At 37.3% G+C, this 19,860-nt stretch overlaps 1 protein-coding gene, 1 long non-coding RNA gene and 1 pseudogene across 2 annotated transcripts; 2 read left to right on the forward strand and 1 right to left on the reverse strand.

Moving 5' to 3' along the window:
• Positions 1-938: 938 nt before the first annotated feature.
• Positions 939-2,006, forward strand: LOC139784293 (uncharacterized; annotated as a pseudogene).
• Positions 2,007-2,573: 567 nt separating this feature from the next.
• Positions 2,574-4,216, reverse strand: LOC139784297 (uncharacterized). The gene is made up of 6 exons (XR_011721531.1): positions 3,946-4,216; positions 3,719-3,847; positions 3,395-3,648; positions 3,152-3,319; positions 2,942-3,048; positions 2,574-2,598 (listed from the first exon to the last, which is right to left on the reverse strand). It is a non-coding gene; the product is annotated as an uncharacterized lncRNA (long non-coding RNA).
• A 2,287-nt stretch (positions 4,217-6,503) lies between these two features.
• LOC139784295 (uncharacterized) lies at positions 6,504-9,009 on the forward strand. The gene is made up of 4 exons (XM_071723459.1): positions 6,504-6,716; positions 6,994-7,200; positions 7,518-7,676; positions 8,962-9,009. The coding sequence occupies exons 1-4, from the start codon at positions 6,504-6,506 to the stop codon at positions 9,007-9,009; spliced, it is 627 nt and encodes a 208-aa protein (XP_071579560.1).
• Positions 9,010-19,860: the final 10,851 nt, after the last annotated feature.

Genomic DNA, 19,860 nt, shown 5'->3' on the forward strand with positions numbered 1-19,860 from the left:
AAAAAACAGTCATATTGCCCATTAAACATTTTTTTCGATATTTGTCTTCGAAAAGTACCGAGGAAAAACGAAAAGAAAGCCCACAGGTGTTTTACAAATATCTTTTTCTTCTTAAGCTGAAATTTCACGCAAGCGAAGAAAAGCTAGCGTTTATCCCCACTCCACCTCACTGTAAAGCCAGCGAAGAACAGCTAACGCTATCGCCTCTCATCTTTTTCATGGAGCGAAGAAAAGCTGGCGTATTACCCCTACTTCGCGCAATGCAAAGTGGCATTGAAAAGCAGAGCTAACGCTACTTAACCTAGAAGAAGAAGAACTACGTATAATAAAAATGGAGTACTCCAATTATTATAGACAGTACATCGCGTACGTTGAAATAGTACAGACGTACAGTGGCAGCTAACAGTTGCAGCAGAGGTTGTAAGGAGACGACGCATAGCCGCTATAGCTGCTATGTATTTAATGAAAAAAAAGAGAAGATACGCGAAGAAAGGTTTTGGGTAGCACCCCATTTTCGAAAATCGTGATGAACATAGTTTTTTCTTTGCGTCGGTCCCGAAGTTAATATTGGAGGACATACGATTCCACATTACTTTCGGATGACCGCAACTCAGTTGGAAGAATTGTTGGGCAGGTTGGACCAAGATTGCAAAAGCAGGACGTCATTCGACAAAGTATCTCACCAGCTGAACGGTTGCATTAACATTGAGGTTTGTTTTGCTTGATCCAATTTAATTTTAATTGAGTGTTTTTTGTAGTGTAACAACGTTACAACGTAACAACGTTATACATTTTTGCTTAATGCATGAATATTGGTATATTATATATTAAATATTATAGATATCTTGCTTCTGGGGACTCCATGATATCGATGGCCTACCATATCTCGTGGGAGTGACAACAGCGAGTAATATCATCCATGAAACCTGCAAAGCAATATGGGATTTTTATGCCCTTTGGTTCTTCCCGGCCGACTGGAAGAAAGAGATTGGGTGGATATCGCCAATGATTATAACGAAAGATGGAATTTCGTTCATTGCATTGGAGCCATTGATGGCAAGCACGTCACCATTCAAGTACGTAAAATCATTGTTGGTATACGATAGAATTTAACAGGAAGTACAATTTGAGATAACAATTCTTACTTTTAGTGTCCCAATAATGCTGGATCAGCGTTTTATAATTATAAACACAGTCACAGCATAGTTCTCATGGCTATCTGCGATGCAAATTATATAATACGTTTTGTGGATATCGGGGCATACGGACGACGAAGTGATGGTGGCGTCTTCAAAGAAAGTGCTATGGGGAAAGCGTTCGAAGAAGGTGGAATGAATATTCCACAGCCAGCAGCGGTTTGGAGGAAGGAGGACCTGTTTTACCCTACTGTCTTGTGGGAGATGAAGCCTTTCCTTTGAAGCCATACTTGCTTCGTCCGTATCCAGGTAGAGGACTTACACCAGAGCAAGAGGTGTACAATTACCGTCTGAGTCCGTGCGAGACGAAGATAGAAAACGTGTTTGGTATACTCCCAGTCAATGGAGAGTATACAGAAAACCAATTATCGCCAGTCCTGATAACGCAAACTAATCGTTCAAGCAAACTATTTGTCTGCATAATTGGCTTCGGCCGGCAGGACAGTGATGAGAACGCATATGTGCCTCCGGGTTTGATCGATGCCGATGATCCACACTGTCCAAATGACTTTAGACCAGGGTCTTGGCGTGTCATCATGGAAAATGGATGTGCATTCAGAGACATCTCAAACTGTGGATCGAACACGAGTGCCCGACAATGCATAAAAATTCGAAATGAATTTTGTCGCTATTTTAATAACGAGGGAGCAGTGCCGTGGCAATAGGTTTCATACGCGTACTTGGCGCGAGAAACTACCATGTCTCTTGATCAGTTTGCTGCGACAAAAAAGTTATTATATATGTATATAACCTGTGTGTGTGTGTGTGTGTAGTATGTTCTTGAAAATTAATAAAGCATCTAGAAATGCATTTTATAATAATAGTCCATTGCTAAAGATTATCCATGCGACTATTAAGTCTAAAAAAAAAAGAGTAGATAAACGACAACAATACGAGAACTATGTCTGTATTATTGTCAATTGTAAAAACATAAAAAATTGTCTATATCAGCCGGTTGTGTTGGTGGAGGAGGAGGAGGAGGTATAAATAAACGGTGGAATGTTATTGAATTATAAAAGAAACATTACATTAATTAAAACTATAATTTTTTATTATGTTTTTATTATGTAAGGAACTTAACAAAAACATTTATCATCTTATACTTATATCATCACTGAATAGTCTTTTCGCTCTCTCTAAATCGTTTGCATCCTTCGATTACAGTTTCTTCGCTTTACTCAGAATTTGCATCACTTGTAGCATAATATCGTCCACTCTCCGAGGATCGATTCTCTAAGTTTGGGCAGCAACGAGACTGCCAAATAAAGCCGCTTTGTCAGTCGGTTGTGTTGGTGGAGGAGGAGAGAGGTGTAAACGGCGGAATGTTGATTGTAGTGGTTGACCGAGGGCATCAACCAATCGATCAAAGGGTCTATCTCATCTATACTGAGACGACGCTTACCTCAACCATATGCACAAATCCTGTATTCCGAGCGTAGTAAAATTATATTCATAAGTCAATAAAGGGTATAATAGAGGCAAATTAAACCAAAAAAAAGTGCATTATCTCGGAACCGGTTAAAACTACTCGGTTTTGAACGTTTTTTTTAAATGTAGATAATTAAAAACACTACAATGTTTATGGGTTAAAAATTGGACGCTTTAAAGAGGAAATTCAAGAAAAATCTGAAAAATTGAAATTCTAAGAAAACATTTTTAAACATCCGAGTAGTTTTAACAGGTTCCGAGATCAAAACCTAATTTGCCTCCACTAGTACTACGTAGTAGACTTGTTAGTTTCTCACGTGATCCACGACTGCTGCTGTTGCTGCCAATGCTGCCATCACGAAAGATGTCACTATCATTGGATAGTTCCTCATGACCTTCAGACGCCGGAATATTGGTTGCAGTCCTTTAACATACAGTTTGCATTAAATTTGCATGCAATAAATATAATAAAAATGTACTAGTGCATTGAGACACGTTTGTACGCTCGTAAATTTATATATACGTACTCGGTTTGAAGCTGCATATCATTAATGAACTGCATCCGCTCAGCGTGCACCCAGCTACTTCTTCGTGTTCCCGCTGAGCCACTCGGTTGGTGCTGTTTATTTCTATGGATTCTGTTAGCATCGCACAGAGATTTCCATTTTTTTTTATAGTTGCAACGTCCATCGTAGCTGGAAAAGATAAAAATATATTTATGGCATACTAATAAATTTTATTCCAGTCAAGTTATGAACGTAGAATATTACAGTTCATTGCTGCAACTATTTCCTCCCATAGTTTATTTCTGGCTCTCAGGCCTCGTTCTGCAAGAGGACGACGACAATCGTACAGCGCGGGACGCTTACGAACTTCTTCAATAAGCTGTTCCTCTTGCAAAACTTTTTGGTTTGCCAATTGCCATCGGCCTCTCGGTTTTGGATTTGGGTGGTCTCCTCCCTCGGCTCCAGCACCATTGCCTCCGTACCGTCCACCAAACTTTTCCGAATAATTTGTCCGTCATCTGCACATTACAGCATCCACTAATGCTACTTACAAAATATGTATATAATAAAAAAGGCATTAATACTCACCGCTTTGAGGATAATAGATAAATTTTCATCTATATAAAATTCATTAAATCCTTCAAAGCAAAGATGCGGATCTATTTCATTTTTATGAAGGATAGTTTCACACATGCCACAGGTGTACACTAGAGTTTCCTACAATATAACAAATAAATTTATATAACTTAAATAAATAAGAAATAAAGAGCAACCTAACCTATAAATATGCTTATTACTGTATAATATATACTAACTTCGTTTATATTTTCTGGCGATGTAAAATTATCAGTCAGTTCCCTTCAGGTATCCCTTCAGCCATACTTATTCGAATTTTTTAACTTTTTAGAATTTTTTGACTTCTTTCTTTCTCTCTGTATCACCACGTGTTTTCGGCGTTCGGCGTTGCTTCGCTAAAAGTTCAACTGTGTTGAACTTTGAGCGAAGCAACGCCGTAAAGCCAACTTGACGAAAATTGATGGAGTGGGGGTAAAACGCTGGCTTTTCTTCGCTCCATGAAATTGCAGCTTAAAGTTACAAGCATTTGAAATTTGCCAAATTTTAAACTGCATTTTTTTTCAAAAATCCATAATTAAGTATGAGTAGAGATAAAAATCTACAAAAAATCATGGAAGCTACTTTCATTTAGTGCAAAAACACAAAAAATTATCAGCCAAATCAAAAATGGTCGGGGTCAATCATTGGTTGATTTGGCATGGAATGCCCCATATATATATGTATACATATATATATAAACATATATATTTTTTTGTGGGAGGTGCGTCTGCTACTTTTTCTCCGGAATGCTGGGCGCTGCGCATCCCCTCCGTATAAACAGCTCTTCTAGGTCGTTCATCTCGTCTTCACTTTCAGGCTCTGGGCTGAAACTGACGAGTGTAGCTTCGTCTCCGAACCTCGTCGCCTTGCGGATTCTTATCCATCCACTTCGTTCTTCAGGAGCTTGGCTAGTCCATTGACCCTCCGGAGCCCTCTTCATCTTTGATTCGACAGGTTAGATGTTAGCAAGCCCGCAAGGAATTACCTACCATTCAAGGTCGCGAAGTTTATATCTTCCAGAATGTGGATGTCAAATATGGGCCACTGGATATTTCTAATCGCTTAAGTAGGATTGTTGATTTGGATCGTGGTTTCTTCTTGTTGTTCCTCTCTCTTCCGAATTGCAGTGGTTTCGATCGATTGGATATGGTTGGGCAGGTGATTAACCTTTAGAGGCCGGGGGTGGTCGAAATATCGACCACCCAAAAAACACAAGCTATTTGATGTTTTCAGGCAAAATTTGTGTGTTAAATAAGGGAAAAATAGTAAAAAAAAAAAGTCTTCAAGTCCTTTTCCCGGCCTCTAAAGGTTAACAGTTGGCTGCATCATCTTATCAGTTCCTCGTAGTTGTGATTATTATTCGCTTACTTGTTGAGAGCCGGTTCTGATATGGGAAATTTCGCAATCGGTTGGGATGCACAACTCGGCTATTTTCTTGATTCTGATTTTCACGTTGTTTTTATTCAGTATTTCTAAGACTTCATGAGGTCCAGTATATTGATCTCCAAATTTACCTGGCTTAGGTCCTTTTAGCAAAAACACGTGGTCTCCAGATTTAAAGGTTCGAGGGTTAATTTTTTTGTCGTAGTGTCTCTTGGATTTGAACTTAGCTTCGACGACGTTTTCACGAGCGTTCGTCTGTATAGTATGAAGTTGCGTGACGAGATTTATTAAGTACTCGTTGTAATTAGCTAATTTATCTTATAGAGCCAGAGGTTCGTTTGATGGAATTCTTGCTATTTTACCGAAAACTAATTCGTACGGAGTATGTTTCGTTGCTTCGTGTATGCTGGTATTATAATTAAACATCGCTAGACTAATCCATCTATCCCACTGCTTTTGTTCGTTTGCATATTGTTTAAGATATTCTCCTAATGCATGATGTGATCTTTCTAACGATCCGTTTGATAGAGGGTGAAAGGCAGTTGTGCGAACTTTGCGAATTCTGAATATCTTAGCAATCTTTTTCATTAAATCGCTAATAAAATTTCTTCCTTGGTCGGTTAATATTGCTTTAGTTGCCCCTAATACACAAATAAATCTGTCCACGAAGGCTTCTGCTATTGTTTCAGGAAGTTTGATCTGGTAGGGGTACTCCCATGCAAAATTTAGTTAACTGATCTTGTAAGGTTAAAATATATTCGTTGCCTCTTTCGGTTTTGGACAGAGGTCCTACGATATCCATTGCTACCTTATCGAAAGAAGATCCTGGGGCTCTATTCTTGAACTTGTTCGCAATATTACGTATACGCACGTATGCGAAGGGCGAGAATACGTATACAATTCTCATATTATATTCTTGAACATCATTTAATGGCCTTCGCAATTGAAAACGTATACGTTTCTCATTGCACCAAATTACGCTTGGCAACGTTGGAAAATGTACGATCTTTCTACAAACATTGGGTAAGAATCACGCAGTGTGAAACAGGGAAGATATCCGTAAATTAGGTTATATACGTGCTTCTAGAAATTGCCGAAGACACTGATTTAAAAGGTTTGTAATAGAATAATTATTTAATTAGTCTCCTTAGGCCCGGTTTCTTCAGCGTCGGATAACTTTATCCTTAGGTTAAACTCACTCTTCGTCTCTTTCTAAGGGTTAGGTTATAAAGAGACGAAGAGTGAGTTTAATCTAAGGATAAAGTTATCCGACACTGAAGAAACCGGGCCTTAATCAATAGAAGTAATAAAACTAAAGAAAAAATATGTTGTTATAAGTGTTAACATTTATTTAATTGTTATTCTGTATTACAGAATGGATAACTTGGACAAAAGAAAGAGAGCTGCAAACATTACGAATGAACAGAGAACTTTACTTATAGAGTACATGACAAAACATACAAAATTAACGAAAGCAAAATTCTCATCATCCTTCACGCTGAAAGACTCCATACATTTATGGAATGAAATAAGTGACATCTTGAACTCTGTTAATGGCGCGAGAAAAGATTGGAAAGGTTGGCGTAAGGTAAACAAATATTTTGTGCATAAATAAAGCAAAACTTCATAGTTAACAATTATCATGTAAAAGAAAAATATGTAGGATAAAGTCCTACAAAACTTTATATTTGAAAAAATAAGAAATGGTATTGTTTCTCGCTTTAATCATTTTAAAATATTATTTACAGTTTAAAAGAGAGACTTGCAAAAAGACCGATTTTATAACAATTAATAACAAGATAGATGTGGCAGATATGAGACTTATATATTGTGTTTCAGTGTTTTATAAGCTTTTATTGTTCTAGTGCTGGCATGATTTCCAATCACGCAGTAAGAAGAAACATGGTGTTATAATGAAGTCTATGGCATCAACGGGTGGTGGTACACAAGAAACGGACGTATTAACACCACAAGAAGAGCAAGTTCTGAATATGATGTGTCCAACCAGTATAACTGGACATCTTGATATACCAGAATCCACTGTAACTTTAGTGGACGATGCAGATAACAATGTAAAATAACAAAAAATATTGCATGGCTGCGTTTCGATATTCACAGCCAATACTTCAAATCTATAGTATGTTACATAAACTGAAGATTCGCAGTAGTGGCAGTGAATATTGGAATACAGTCCACATCTTTCTTACTATCTATTATTTATTTATATATACAGTGTAATACAGTGAAATAGATTTACTCCATATTACATTTAAAATCAACAAATTTTATAATGTTTGTGTGTGTGTATATATATATTGTATGAAATTAGCAATTAATGAAATTAGCAACGTATAATTTTTAATGATTATAATGTTTATTTGTCTTCCAGGATGATATAATGCAAATGGAAGTGGAATTTCTAGATGAATATGAAGACAGTGATACTTCAAACATTCCTCACAATACTTTAAAAAGTAATGATATCAATATTTCAGCATCACAAAACATAAATGCAATGTTAAGGAATAAACACAATAAGTGTAAGGGAGTATTGATTGAAAAAGAAAATGGAAATCAGATAAAAAACAGTAATGTACATATTGAACAAGCTAAATGTGCTGAAGGCTTTCAGAAAAATGATAATACACTAAAAGAATCAAATACTCGTGTACAAAAAGCCGAAAATGAGGAAACAAATGACACCAATTCGGGAAAGGGGAAAAAAATATCAAAAAAGGAATTGAAAAATACTATTGAAATTTCAACAAAATTAAACAATGTTTATGCACAAACATATGAATTAAAAAGGGATTATTACAATGCTAAGCTAGAATATTTAAGGAGATTGGTGGAAGCGCATGAAAAATTAGCCGGTGTGTTACACAACCCGTGACAAATAAGTGATATTTGAATATTACATTTATACACTTAATGCTTATACGAAGAGATTAATATTTTTCCTTTTCTTTTATTGTGTTTATTCTCTAACTTATTATGCAAGACTGATATAATATAAAAATTTTTTTATACTTGCAAGATATAAAATGTTGGTCTATATGCTTAGTTTAAATGGAAGTTGTGGAAATAACAAATTTTAATTTTTTCCAAATATTACTATGGCAATGTTATTTTATAACTTAATATTTAGTTTTGTTTAATGCCGTATAAATAATATTTATCAAAAACTTATTATGTTGTACACATTAGTGATTGACTGTGATTGTACTACAGTTAAGAGATTAAAAAGGCTGATTAATAGTTAATAGTTGATTATAAAAAACTTATACACATATAATACTAAGTTATAATACTTACTAATATGTAGTACTTATAAATATATATATTTGCTTTTAATTTTATTACTAAAAATGTATGCAAGAATTATTTGTTTTGCTTCCATATTTAATATTATAATGTTATTATATTATGTAACAATATAACTCATAAGAAAATGTGTTTAATATTGCAAACTTTTTATTTGTATTGAAAAGTACACGAATAAATACATTTTGGGCTGCAAACAAATTTGTTTATTTTATCATACTTTTGTACTACGTCAGTATATAACATAAATAAAATTCAAGAAAAATAATTTATTATCATTTGTCGTTGTTTGATTCGGCCAGCTGCTAGATCTCTATCAATTCTGCGAATATTCCTACCTACTGCATTTTCTTCATTTGCAATGTTTTCATTTTCGTTGTTGTAAATTCCAAAATCGATTTCTTGATTACCATCATCATCATTATCATCATCCATCTCCAATGGCAGTGGCACATTTTCGCTTATACATATGTTGTGTAATACCGCACATGTGTTTATAATTTTCGAAGCTATTAGTGGAGAATAATGCAGTACCCTATGTTTTAGCAGGCATCTAAACCGCATTTTGAGTAGCCCGTTGCATTGTTCTACTAATGAACGGCATCTCATTTGCTTTACATTATATAAAGCTTCTGGGCTATTTTCTGCTGCACCTAATATAGGAGTCATCATCCAGGGTCGTAAAGAATATCCTGAATCACCTACAACCCAAAACATTTCAATACAAACATTAGATACAACTTTTATTCATTTTTTGTGTGTTAATTGTAATTTTTACAAAAACATAATTGTTTAAACACATGACTTACCAAGTAAATGGAAATTATTGTTTGGATATTGTCTATAAAGGTGAACCATTGCATTTTTTGCGTTACTATTATTCCAAATGTATGTGTCGTGAGTGCTTCCAGGAAAACGTGCATTTACATTCAAGATTCTTAATCGCCAGTCACAGATCTGTAATGATTATAAATACTATAGATGTGTAGATTACAAGTGACACTTTAGTTCCATAAATTTTGCACTGCATTTCTTTATGAAATGTTACATAATTAATATAACAAAATGTAACATAATTAATGTTAATAAAAATAATATGGAAATTATTATTACCAATTGAGTATTTATGGAGTGATACCCTTTTCTATTGACATAAATGTGTTCTGGATAAAGATTATTGTTTTCTGCTGGAGGAAAAATAGCTATATGAGTGCAATCTATGCAACCTATAGTACCCGGAAATTCATATCTTCTATAGAATCTTAAATAACAGAAAATAGTAACATAACATATCTATATTGAAATGTATGTGACATGTACAAAATAATTATATTACTAATTTGAATTTAAGTAAGGCTCTAATGATTTGCAATAAGAGAGAAATAAGGCAATTGGAGCCGACGCAAGATGTTAAATGCGAAATTAAATATTAAACGTAGAGTGACATTATCTTTGTAATGTGTAATATACGATCCGGGAAATTTACACGGATTCAATGCCTATGCACACTACGTCAACTCCAATTGCCTTATTTCTGATTATATTACTAATATAATAATTTGTTTTAGTATGTTTTGTTAAAGTTTTGTTTCTATCTATACACAATTATAAGACATTTTTATATATACTCTGTTCGTAGTTCAATCATTTCTGCTAATGTAGAAGGGAACTTTATCCACTGGCTCATAATCTCTTCTCTTGTTATAATATCAATTACTTCGTGGATACTGCGAGAAACCGTTGGTTGACTAACATCCATGTATATGTTTTTTCCAATATCCATTTGATATGATCTACTCGCAAAGAAACGTAATGCTGTTATAATCTGTGAACATATTACTTTCTTATTTAATGTTTATGCAAATAAACAAAATTCTGTGTGTTATATTAAAAATATTCGAATTATTACCTTAGTTGTAGGGCTGATTGCAGATATTCTCGTTTGTGGAGTCATATGTGGCTCGACAATGTCTATTACATATCTTGCTGCGGCTTTACTTAGACGATACAATTGCACAAATTTTTTATTGGGTAACTCAAAAGGATCATCTTGATCACGAATATGATGATTATACTGAATATTCCGATCTCTTCTTTCCTCTACTATTTCAGCGTTTTGTAACGCATTAATGATTGGAACATTTATTATAATATCTTCCAAGTCCATTTTTGGTTTCTACTAATTGTACGTATTATATTTGTATCGAACTTGTCATTTAAAACATGTACGTTTCTCTTGCAACGACTGCTTTGACCCATGCGTTGCATTGCGAACAATTGCGAACGAAAATTTACGTATACGTTGCGTTTGCGACTGTCAAGAATACTGTTCTAGGGATTTTTTACTGCGATTATTCGCAACGTCCTACTTGCGTATACGCAACTATTTCTGCGACTGTCAAGAATACTGCTCTAGGGATTTTCCATTGCTATCATTCGCAACGTCCTACTTGCGTATACGCAAGTATTTCAAGAATAGGGGCCCTGGTGTGTCAGTAATTATCATAGGTTGTTTAGTCTTTACTCGCACTAATTTTTCCAATTGACATGGTAAGCATTGTTGTATATATTGTTGAACGTCGGATTTTAAATTTTCCCAATAATATTTATGCTTAATTCTATGATATGTCTTTGTAACGCCTCGGTGTCCTTCGGTAGGCGAACAGTGCATTTCACCGATTATAAACTATCTTTTATTGCTTATCCCCGCAGGGTTTGCAAGTCGTTTTTATAAGGAACGTTACTCAAACCTTTACACTGCTACCCTTTCTCCTCTCACTTTAACCCTTTGGACCAACGGCTTAACGTCTCTTTCCGAAAGACGGAGCCCAGTTTGCTCCGCACAAGAGCCTATCTTGCACGGAGGGGCGCAGCTTCGGAAAAACATTCCATGTTTACATGGCTCTAGTGGACTCGAACCTGGTTCCTCAGATTACGAGTCTGGCGCTCTACCACTAGACCACACTGCCGCCCTTTTCACCGATAATTATAATAGAACGGAGATCTTTAGGAGGGTATTTAATTAATCCGTTACATATAATTAATTTGGTTGTTGAATTAGTAAAATTTAATTGTAAAACAGATTTTATATTATTCCATGGTACATTATTGACAATATCTGTCTTTGCAATACTGACAAGGGAACGGTCGGAAGTTTCCCTACCCGATTTGGATGCGCTTTGGATATGTTGTTGAGCAAAAAAAAACAGACTCGTATTTTTTTTTTGCGGCGTATCTCGACGTTTAGGGGTTGAAAAAACCCCTAAAAAATAACGACCGATTTGGATGCGCTTTGGATATGTTGTCGAGCATCAAAAAACATTAGACACGTGTTTTTTTTTTGCTGCTTATCTCGACGTTTAGGGTTTGAAACAACCCCTAAAAAATAACGACCGATTTGGATGCGCTTTGGATATGTTGTCGAGCATCAAAAAACATTAGACACGGGTTTTTTTTGCTGGTTATCTCGACGTTTAGGGGTTGAAACAACCCCTAAAAAATAACGGATTTTATAGTTTTTAGCGAATATCTTCGAAAATATAAGGCGTATGAAAAAAAGTTTGGTACAAAAGGTTTATGGCTTTTTGTGCTCTTTACAATGGCGTAATCAGATTTTTCAAATTTGTCACATTTTTTAATTTAACCCCACTCCCACCTATTATTTTTGCCAAATATAACAATTTTTTCAACGCAAATTTAAGAGCGTCAAATGCCAAATACATCCATGTGTATTTTTATTATGATACCATTATTAGATTTTTGGCAAGACGAGATGATATGTGGTATAGGCGTCGCCCTGTAGATGTAGGTAGGAGTTGCGTTATTTCTGTTCAGTTGCGCCGTACGCTTAAAAATTTCCATTTCAACTCCGGGATGACCGAAAGCGCTGATGCAAAGGCCAGCGCAAGGCACTGACAGCGAGAGGTTAACGCTATTTTGAGAGTCCTTGACTAGCAACGGAATGTCGACTCCGACATTATAAATACCGCCGAATTGTAAGATCACATTAATGAATAATTATACCGTTGTGCGCTCACAACAATTTACTTCGACGCGTATTTATAACACTGTTTTGCGCACGCGCCATTTGAACTTCGGATGACGTGATATCTTTTCCTCTGCTTGGACTTTCATCGCATCCCATGTGCGAATGTCGGACTTCTGCCAGAGTTGTCCGCATGGCCCAGAAGTGGCACAATATTGGCTGCCAAGACTTGATGGGTGGTGCTGCCCCAGTACGGATAAACCGCTAGATCAGTATTGTGCCAATACCCCCATGCAACCATATTCTGTTCTGAGCCGAGTCTCGTCTCAGTACTGACCGTGTATAAGGCCAGAAATGATATTGATCTACGGCCGAGAGTCGGCTCAGTACTGGGCATGTATTGGGTCGACTTAGAAAATTTTCGCTCGGGTGGCGCCGGAGGTAACAACCGCGCGAAAGCAACACGCCGCGATGGGAGTTTTCGCTAGAGCCCACGCCGGAGGTAACGACCGCGTTCATGCCGTCGTCGTCGCTCTCAGCGGTCAAGTCCCGATGGTCTCGATATTTCGCCTCCAGCGCCCGTAAGCGACCGTGCGTAAGACCGTGCGTCGCCGATCGCTCGGCCGGCCGGTTGGGTACTATAAGAGGTGCGGTGCGCTCGGCGAGTCGAGCGACACGAGCGATACGTACGGACGTGCAAACGCGTTTCGCTTGGTCCGTACAAATGTGTAAAACGTTTGTGCACAACGCATTCCATGGAATACGTACACGAAAGGGGCACATACGACGAAGTCGATGCGGGGAGCATCGTTTCCCGTTCGCTCGCGCTCGTAGTCAATCGCCACCGTCGTGTAACTTATACGAACACAGCATTGCCACGAGTATCGAAAGACCGAATTGGACTTGGAGAAATTCTCGCTCGAGCGGCGCCAGAGGTAACAACCGCGCGAAAGCAACACGCCGCGAGGGAATTTGGAAAGCTTTTTGCTCGAGCGGCGCCGGAAGTAACGACCGCGGCACGAAAGCAACACTCCGCGAGTATGATATGGCAATCAGTGTTATCCCCGTACTAGTACTCTGTGTCGGGCCAAAGTTGGCGCCAAGAGTTGGCCCAATACTGGCAATCAGTGTTGTCCCCGTACTAGTACTCTGTGTCGGGCCAAAGTTGGCGCCAAGACTGGGACCCGTGTTATCATTCCGACATTGCCCCAGTAATGACCCCGATCTTAGCTTGTACTGGCCCAGAATCGTCAGCCAGTACTGGTAACTCTGGCACCAGTACCAAGCCAGCACTGAGCCTTTATGAAATTCGCACATGGGATATTATGTCGTAGTATATAGTAATGGAAATTTTTAAGCGTACGGCGCAACTGAACAGAAATAACGCAACACCTACCTACAGCGCGACGCCTATACCACATATCATCTCGTCTTGCCAAAAATCTAATAATGGTATCATAATAAAAATACACATGGATGTATTTGGCATTTGACGCTCTTAAATTTGCGTTGGAAAAATTGTTATATTTGGCAAAAATAATAGGTGGGAGTGGGGTTAAATTAAAAAATGTGACAAATTTGAAAAATCTGATTACGCCATTGTAAAGAGCACAAAAAGTCATAAACCTTTTGTACCAAACTTTTTTTCATACGCCTTATATTTTCGAAGATATTCGCTAAAAACTATAAAATCCGTCCTGCGATTGATCCGCATCCAGATCGGTCGAGATAAGCAGCAAAAAAAACCCGTGTCTAATGTTTTTTGATGTTCGACAACATATCCAAAGCGCATCCAGATCGGTCGTTATTTTTTAGGGGTTTTTTCAACCCCTAAACGTCGAGATACGCCGCAAAAAAAAAATACGAGTCTGTTTTTTTTTATGCTCAACAACATATCCAAAGCGCATCCAAATCGGGTAGGGACACTTCCGACCGTTCCCTTGTGAGTGTTTCTAAATTTAATCCGTCGGCGACGTCCTGTAAGTTTTTTATAACTGTAGTAATCTGCGTTAAGGTCATTGTTGGGCCTTCCCGCTGTCCTTCACTGATGGGTAGTGCTATATGGTAATATTTTTTATACCTTACGGCCTTTGCTTTACCTAAGGTAAGCGGGCTTAAGCGTGGGATCTCGTTTCGTTCGAACAGCTTTTGTGATCCGGAATCTAACGGTTTCCCATTAGTGTCGACGAAGTATGCCACGTTATCTTTACGTAAAAATAGCAAATCACGAGTTTCTACTATATTACCTTTGAGTGTTCGAGAATCAATAATGGTAGGTTTTATCCGTGGATTTTCGTTTTTATTGGCTGGAATGTCAGATTTACTAGATTCGTATTCTCTTTCGTCTATTTCATTATTTTCTATGTCACTTTCTTTGTCTGGCGGGTCGTTTCTATCTTCTATCTCCTCGATTTCATCTCCATGATCCCGTGATCTTTCTTGCTGATCATTTATTTTTTTCGCTGTCTGGCTTCGAGTTTGTATTCTATTATAATTAGGAGGATCGTGGATTAATGCTTTTTCTACAGTTTTCAATTTCGGCGACTCACGCAGTTCTTCCGAGAGGTATAGATCGAAATCCTCGTCCTCTTCGTCCTCATCAGATTCTTGTAACATTTTAGAAATTGTTTCTGCATCCCAGGGATCATTCGGATTTAGAAGTTTTTTGTGATTAATTACGTTGCAATCTGCTTCTTCGAATTTTACTGGATTTACATTGGATGTTGGTTCCTTTTCCTTTTTACGCTTTGATTTACGTTTGCGCATGAATTTTTCTATTATTTCCTGGGATTTGGCTTGTGTGGATGCCAAAATTTTTGAAGACGGTTTATTTTTCCTTTTAACATTATAAATATTTTTTATATTGGGATTATATAATTTTACTCTTCTTATGAGTTCTTCAATGGTAACATGAGAGGTATCATTTTTATTAAGATCACTTTTTATTCCAACCCTTGGAAACTTTATTTTTTCCCAAGAATTTAAGGAGCTCTTACTTTTTGGCTCTCTTAAACAAAATTCTGTCGCATTACGTAGTGAGGTTTGGTTACTTTCCTCCTCGTAATCGACGGGGATAGAATATACTAGAGGAGTCTGGAAACTTTCCTCTGCAATTCTAGGATTATTTAAATCTTCTGGAGAGGTTTGGTAACTTCCCACTCCAGAGATTTTGGAATTATTTAACATTTCAGGAGGGATTTGGTAACTTCCCCCTCCAGAGTTTTTAGAATCATTTAATAATTCAGGAGGGGTTTGGTAACTTCCCTCTCCAAGGATTTTGGAGTCTAGCATTTCGGGGGAGGTTTGGAAATCTTCCTCTCGAATATCTAGATTAAAATTTTTATCTAATTTTTTGTTCTCTCTCATAGTTTTATTTTCATTTATAATCCCGTTTTCATTATTTAAATTTGCATTATCGCAATTGTCACTATTTTTATTTTCATTATTATTATCCATTTCATTTCTTTTTTATTTGTTCCGTCGATTATTTTGCAAGGAATTTGGTCATCCTCTAATTGTTGAGGATTAATTTGCGTACTCATAATTTCCTCTTGATTGTTATGCGTCTCCATATTTAATTCGTGATTATCAAATAATTCGTTTAATGGTTTAAGACGCAGGGTTGGTACTTGAACTTCCACTTCTTCGTCCAAAGTACTTACAACTTTTAAATATGCCTTTCCTGAGTTGTTTTCTGCTATGGTATCTCCCATATAAATCCCGTGAGTTATTTTCAATTTCAGTATGTATCCTAATTTTATTTCTGGATTTTCCACTCTTATATAAAATAAATATTCTGACCGCGGAAAGGCTGTGATGGTTTCTGGTGAAAAGAAAGGTACGCTAACTCCTGATACGTTTAAGTGTCCCGTCGCGTAATCTATATTTGAAGAAGTTTGCTAAAAAAAGTCGTTTCCTAATAAATCGGCTTGTGGAATCGGTAAATCGTCTGACACTACGTTAAAAGTTATTTGCTTTCCGAAAAGGGGTAAAATAACTCCTCCGAGAGTATAAACTGGGTATTCATTTATGCCGCTTAATTGTAAAAGTTTACTGTGATTGACGATTTTGTTACTTGACAAAAATTTTTCTTTAATTAAATTTGGCCCAGAACCGGTATCTAGCATAAGGGTAACGTGGGAAATCGGTTTACCGAAGTCTACCTGAATGGTTGGCACGCGACGGTGTTTATCGAGATTTACAGTTACGGGTCGTATCTCTATCGTTTTTTTGTTTATTGGGTCTTTTGAGGTACCGATGGGTGTGAGATTCGTTCGAACCCCTGTTGCACACCCGACTTCAAGGGGTCGATAAAGTTTCCCTGATTATTTACTTGCTGCGATAATTGCTCGCATTACGCAATTCGCAGTTTTCAAGGAGATGCCCTTCTCCCTTACAATAGCGACAGAATAATGAGTTTTTGAATGTCGCGTTTTGCTCTACTCTAGATCGACAATTTTTTGCAATGTGCCCGAAATTATTACAAATTTGACAAATAATAATTATCGGTTTATTTTCCGTGTTGCGTTGTTCGTTTTGCTTCTTCCAACAATTATTAGCCAAATGTCCTGGTTTATCACACAATTGACAAATTACAGCGGGTTTATTCTGATTGTTAATATTAATATGATTTATTCTGCATGATTTAGCGTGGTGGCCAGATTTAGAGCATAATTGACAGATAATATTACCTTCTTGAACTATATTAACGGATCGTTGGGCTTGAGGGTCACGGAAACGACATTTGTCGGCACTATGCCCGCGTTTTTTGCATATCTGACATATGAGAATTCGGTTCCAAAATCGATTTTGTTATGGAAAAGGCTGAGTTAATTTTCTACAGTTAGAGGCTGAATGTCCCGCTTTGTAACAGATCTGACAGGTTTCCCGCAAGCGATTAGTATTTGGTGAATTACCTGCAAGGTTACCCTGTCTCTGTCGTAAATCTGTCATTTCGCGCAGCTCTATTCTTTGTTCGATTTCTGGTTTCAACCCTCTAATAAAGCATTTACACATATCTTTTTCTAAGGATGCTTTAATATTTTGACCAGGAAGGGCATTTCCCGAATTTTTATGTGCTTCTAATATCTGTTTGCCTAACAATTTTACCCGATTCGCGTATGTTCCTACGTCTTCCTCATTCTTTTGATAAATGCAACCTAACTCTTTTTGTAATTGATAAATATTTTTAGCAGCGCCATAAACTTGTTCTAAATATTTTGTCAACTGTCAAAATTTTGGTCTTGGATGGTACGACGCGCTTCATCTACAATTTTAGTTCTAATAATTTTAGTAAATTGTGGCTCGGCCTCGTCGGGCAACATAGCCTTGGCTTCTTCACACCCCTCAATAAAATATGTTAATGGAATATTTTGACCGTCAAAGAAGGGGATGGCCTCAACCGCGTATTTTAATGTGGCGAATGGATTAGCGTGCGCCATTGTTTCCGCGATGGTCCTACAACTTATAAATGAATTATAATCGACTTGACGTGCAGGTTGAATCGTTTTATTCGAGGAATCGTCGGAAACAAGCTCGGACGTATCAATTATATTCTGTGATTTGTCCTCCGCAGTCTCGGTAACGTCTGGAGTGAAAGAAACTTGTCTAGGCGTAGGTTTAGAGGATACAATGGGAGTAGATGTGTATGGCGTTGAGTTACTGGGTTTAATTTTGCCTTGATTCTCTATGGCGTGTTTATAAAGATCGTCGACTTGAGCTTTATCAGAATTAGACCTCGTACTCATTACCACACTCGAAAAATCGCACTTTTAATCCCGGACGAGCCCCCAATTTTTAAGTTCTGTTACGTCCAACCCCAGGATTAGGATCAGAAAAACTGGGAAGCAAAGGAAAGGCTAACCAGAGGGGTCGGGGTAAGGAAAAACGCAACTAGATACTTGCAAATGTTGCTCGCAAGTACACGCTCTGAGGCGCGTGGCGCGAGCCGGACGCACTTTCGATGGCTCAGAAAGGGTCAACGTCCTTAGGGACGATAGGACGCCTTCCGTGAGCGGTGCGACCGTCGGTCCTCTTTCGAGTCAGGGAATTCAATCCCTTTAACTCAGGATCGGACCTCGTGCGATTTCGAGAGGGAGATGGTAGTGGGTGAGGTCTTAAGTTATAAATGAGTGCAGATTGAAATTAATATTTAACATAAGATAAACATTTATTACAATAATATAAGCTAGGTAAACAATAAATGAGAATTAGGGCAAAATAAAATTGAATACATTTATAAGTGTGAATGTCGGATATATGTGTAACGTGTGTGTGTTCTTCGTGGGTGACACATTGGTGCGGGGGTGATCGGGCAGGATTCTTGAAGGGAAAACCTATTTGGAAATGGACATCCTACCCGCTATTATTACATCGAGATCGGCATTGAATTACATAATGGTTTAATTAAGTGTGCGTGTGGTGTATATGTGTATTTGAACTTAAATTAAGTCGCAATTAAATTAAGTTGCAATAAAATATAAAGAGATGTTCGCGGGGTGAAAACAGAGAGACAAGAATTTATGCATGGAAAATAAGGATACCGCCATTGAAATAAGGTTAAGGTTATTTAAGGTTTTAGGACGTTTGATTTTACTGATTCCATAACCAGCTTGTTCCGTCGATTCTGTCGATTTAATTGACGTTTAATAGGGCATTATTGTAAATATAATTCGTTTAATTTAAAATAACTATTATAACTACTATTTATTACCTATTTTTAAGGTTGTCCATTGGCGAGTTTTGTCGTAAGGCCCACCCCCGCCGTCTTATTTTTTAGGGGTCTAAGTTATCGATTCTTCCAGTGACGCATCCATTTTTTATTATTGTTGTCGATTTCTTTTTTATTAGGGCTCTGGGTTCTTAGTTTATCTTGCGACCCTATTTTCAGTACCGACAGACAAATGCATTCCATCTAATTTTAATTGCAGTTTTATCGCAAACAGAAACTTCCGCCACGTGCTCTTACAAGATTTCCAAAAACACGTTTTAGATCTTGTTTCTGTTTGTCGGAACATTGTGCGGGCAATTTCGAACTAGTCGCGCGATGCAATAAAGATCCTAAGCAAACTCTGTCTGGGATTAAGGCCCCCATCGGCGCGTCATGTCGCCACGTTTTATAGTAGTGGGCCAGATAAAGCTGATAAAACGTAGTCGTATATGCTTTGTCTGTTTGGATTTTGTCGTCTGGAAGTTTTCTCTCGATTTCTCGTTCTCGTTTAGCAAACATAAAGAAAAAATAGGAAATAACGTCGAGATCATAACTCACTTGCCGATGGACAACCGCTAATGCTCGGTTCTGATTTTAATCTTAAAAGCTAAGAGGGTTCCGCGAAAAAGGGAAATCGTGGAGTTTACAGGACGTAACAAAGATTATGATGATGAGGGTGTAGCAAAGCGCAATTATTTTGCAATACATTTATAT

This window comes from Temnothorax nylanderi, unplaced genomic scaffold (genome assembly GCF_030848795.1).
Source record: "Temnothorax nylanderi isolate EJ_2023f unplaced genomic scaffold, tnyl_v1.0 TNYL_tig0608_pilon, whole genome shotgun sequence".
Classification (NCBI taxonomy): domain Eukaryota; kingdom Metazoa; phylum Arthropoda; class Insecta; order Hymenoptera; family Formicidae; genus Temnothorax; species Temnothorax nylanderi.

Bases quoted from the DNA above. Each gene is read 5' to 3' on its own strand.
- LOC139784295 (XM_071723459.1), top strand. From the start codon at position 6,504: ATGGATAACTTGGACAAAAGAAAGAGAGCTGCAAACATTACGAATGAA. The intron at 6,717-6,993 runs GTAAACAAATAT...TTATTGTTCTAG, and splicing joins ATTGGAAAGGTTGGCGTAAG to TGCTGGCATGATTTCCAATC. The intron at 7,201-7,517 runs GTAAAATAACAA...TTTGTCTTCCAG, and splicing joins TGGACGATGCAGATAACAAT to GATGATATAATGCAAATGGA.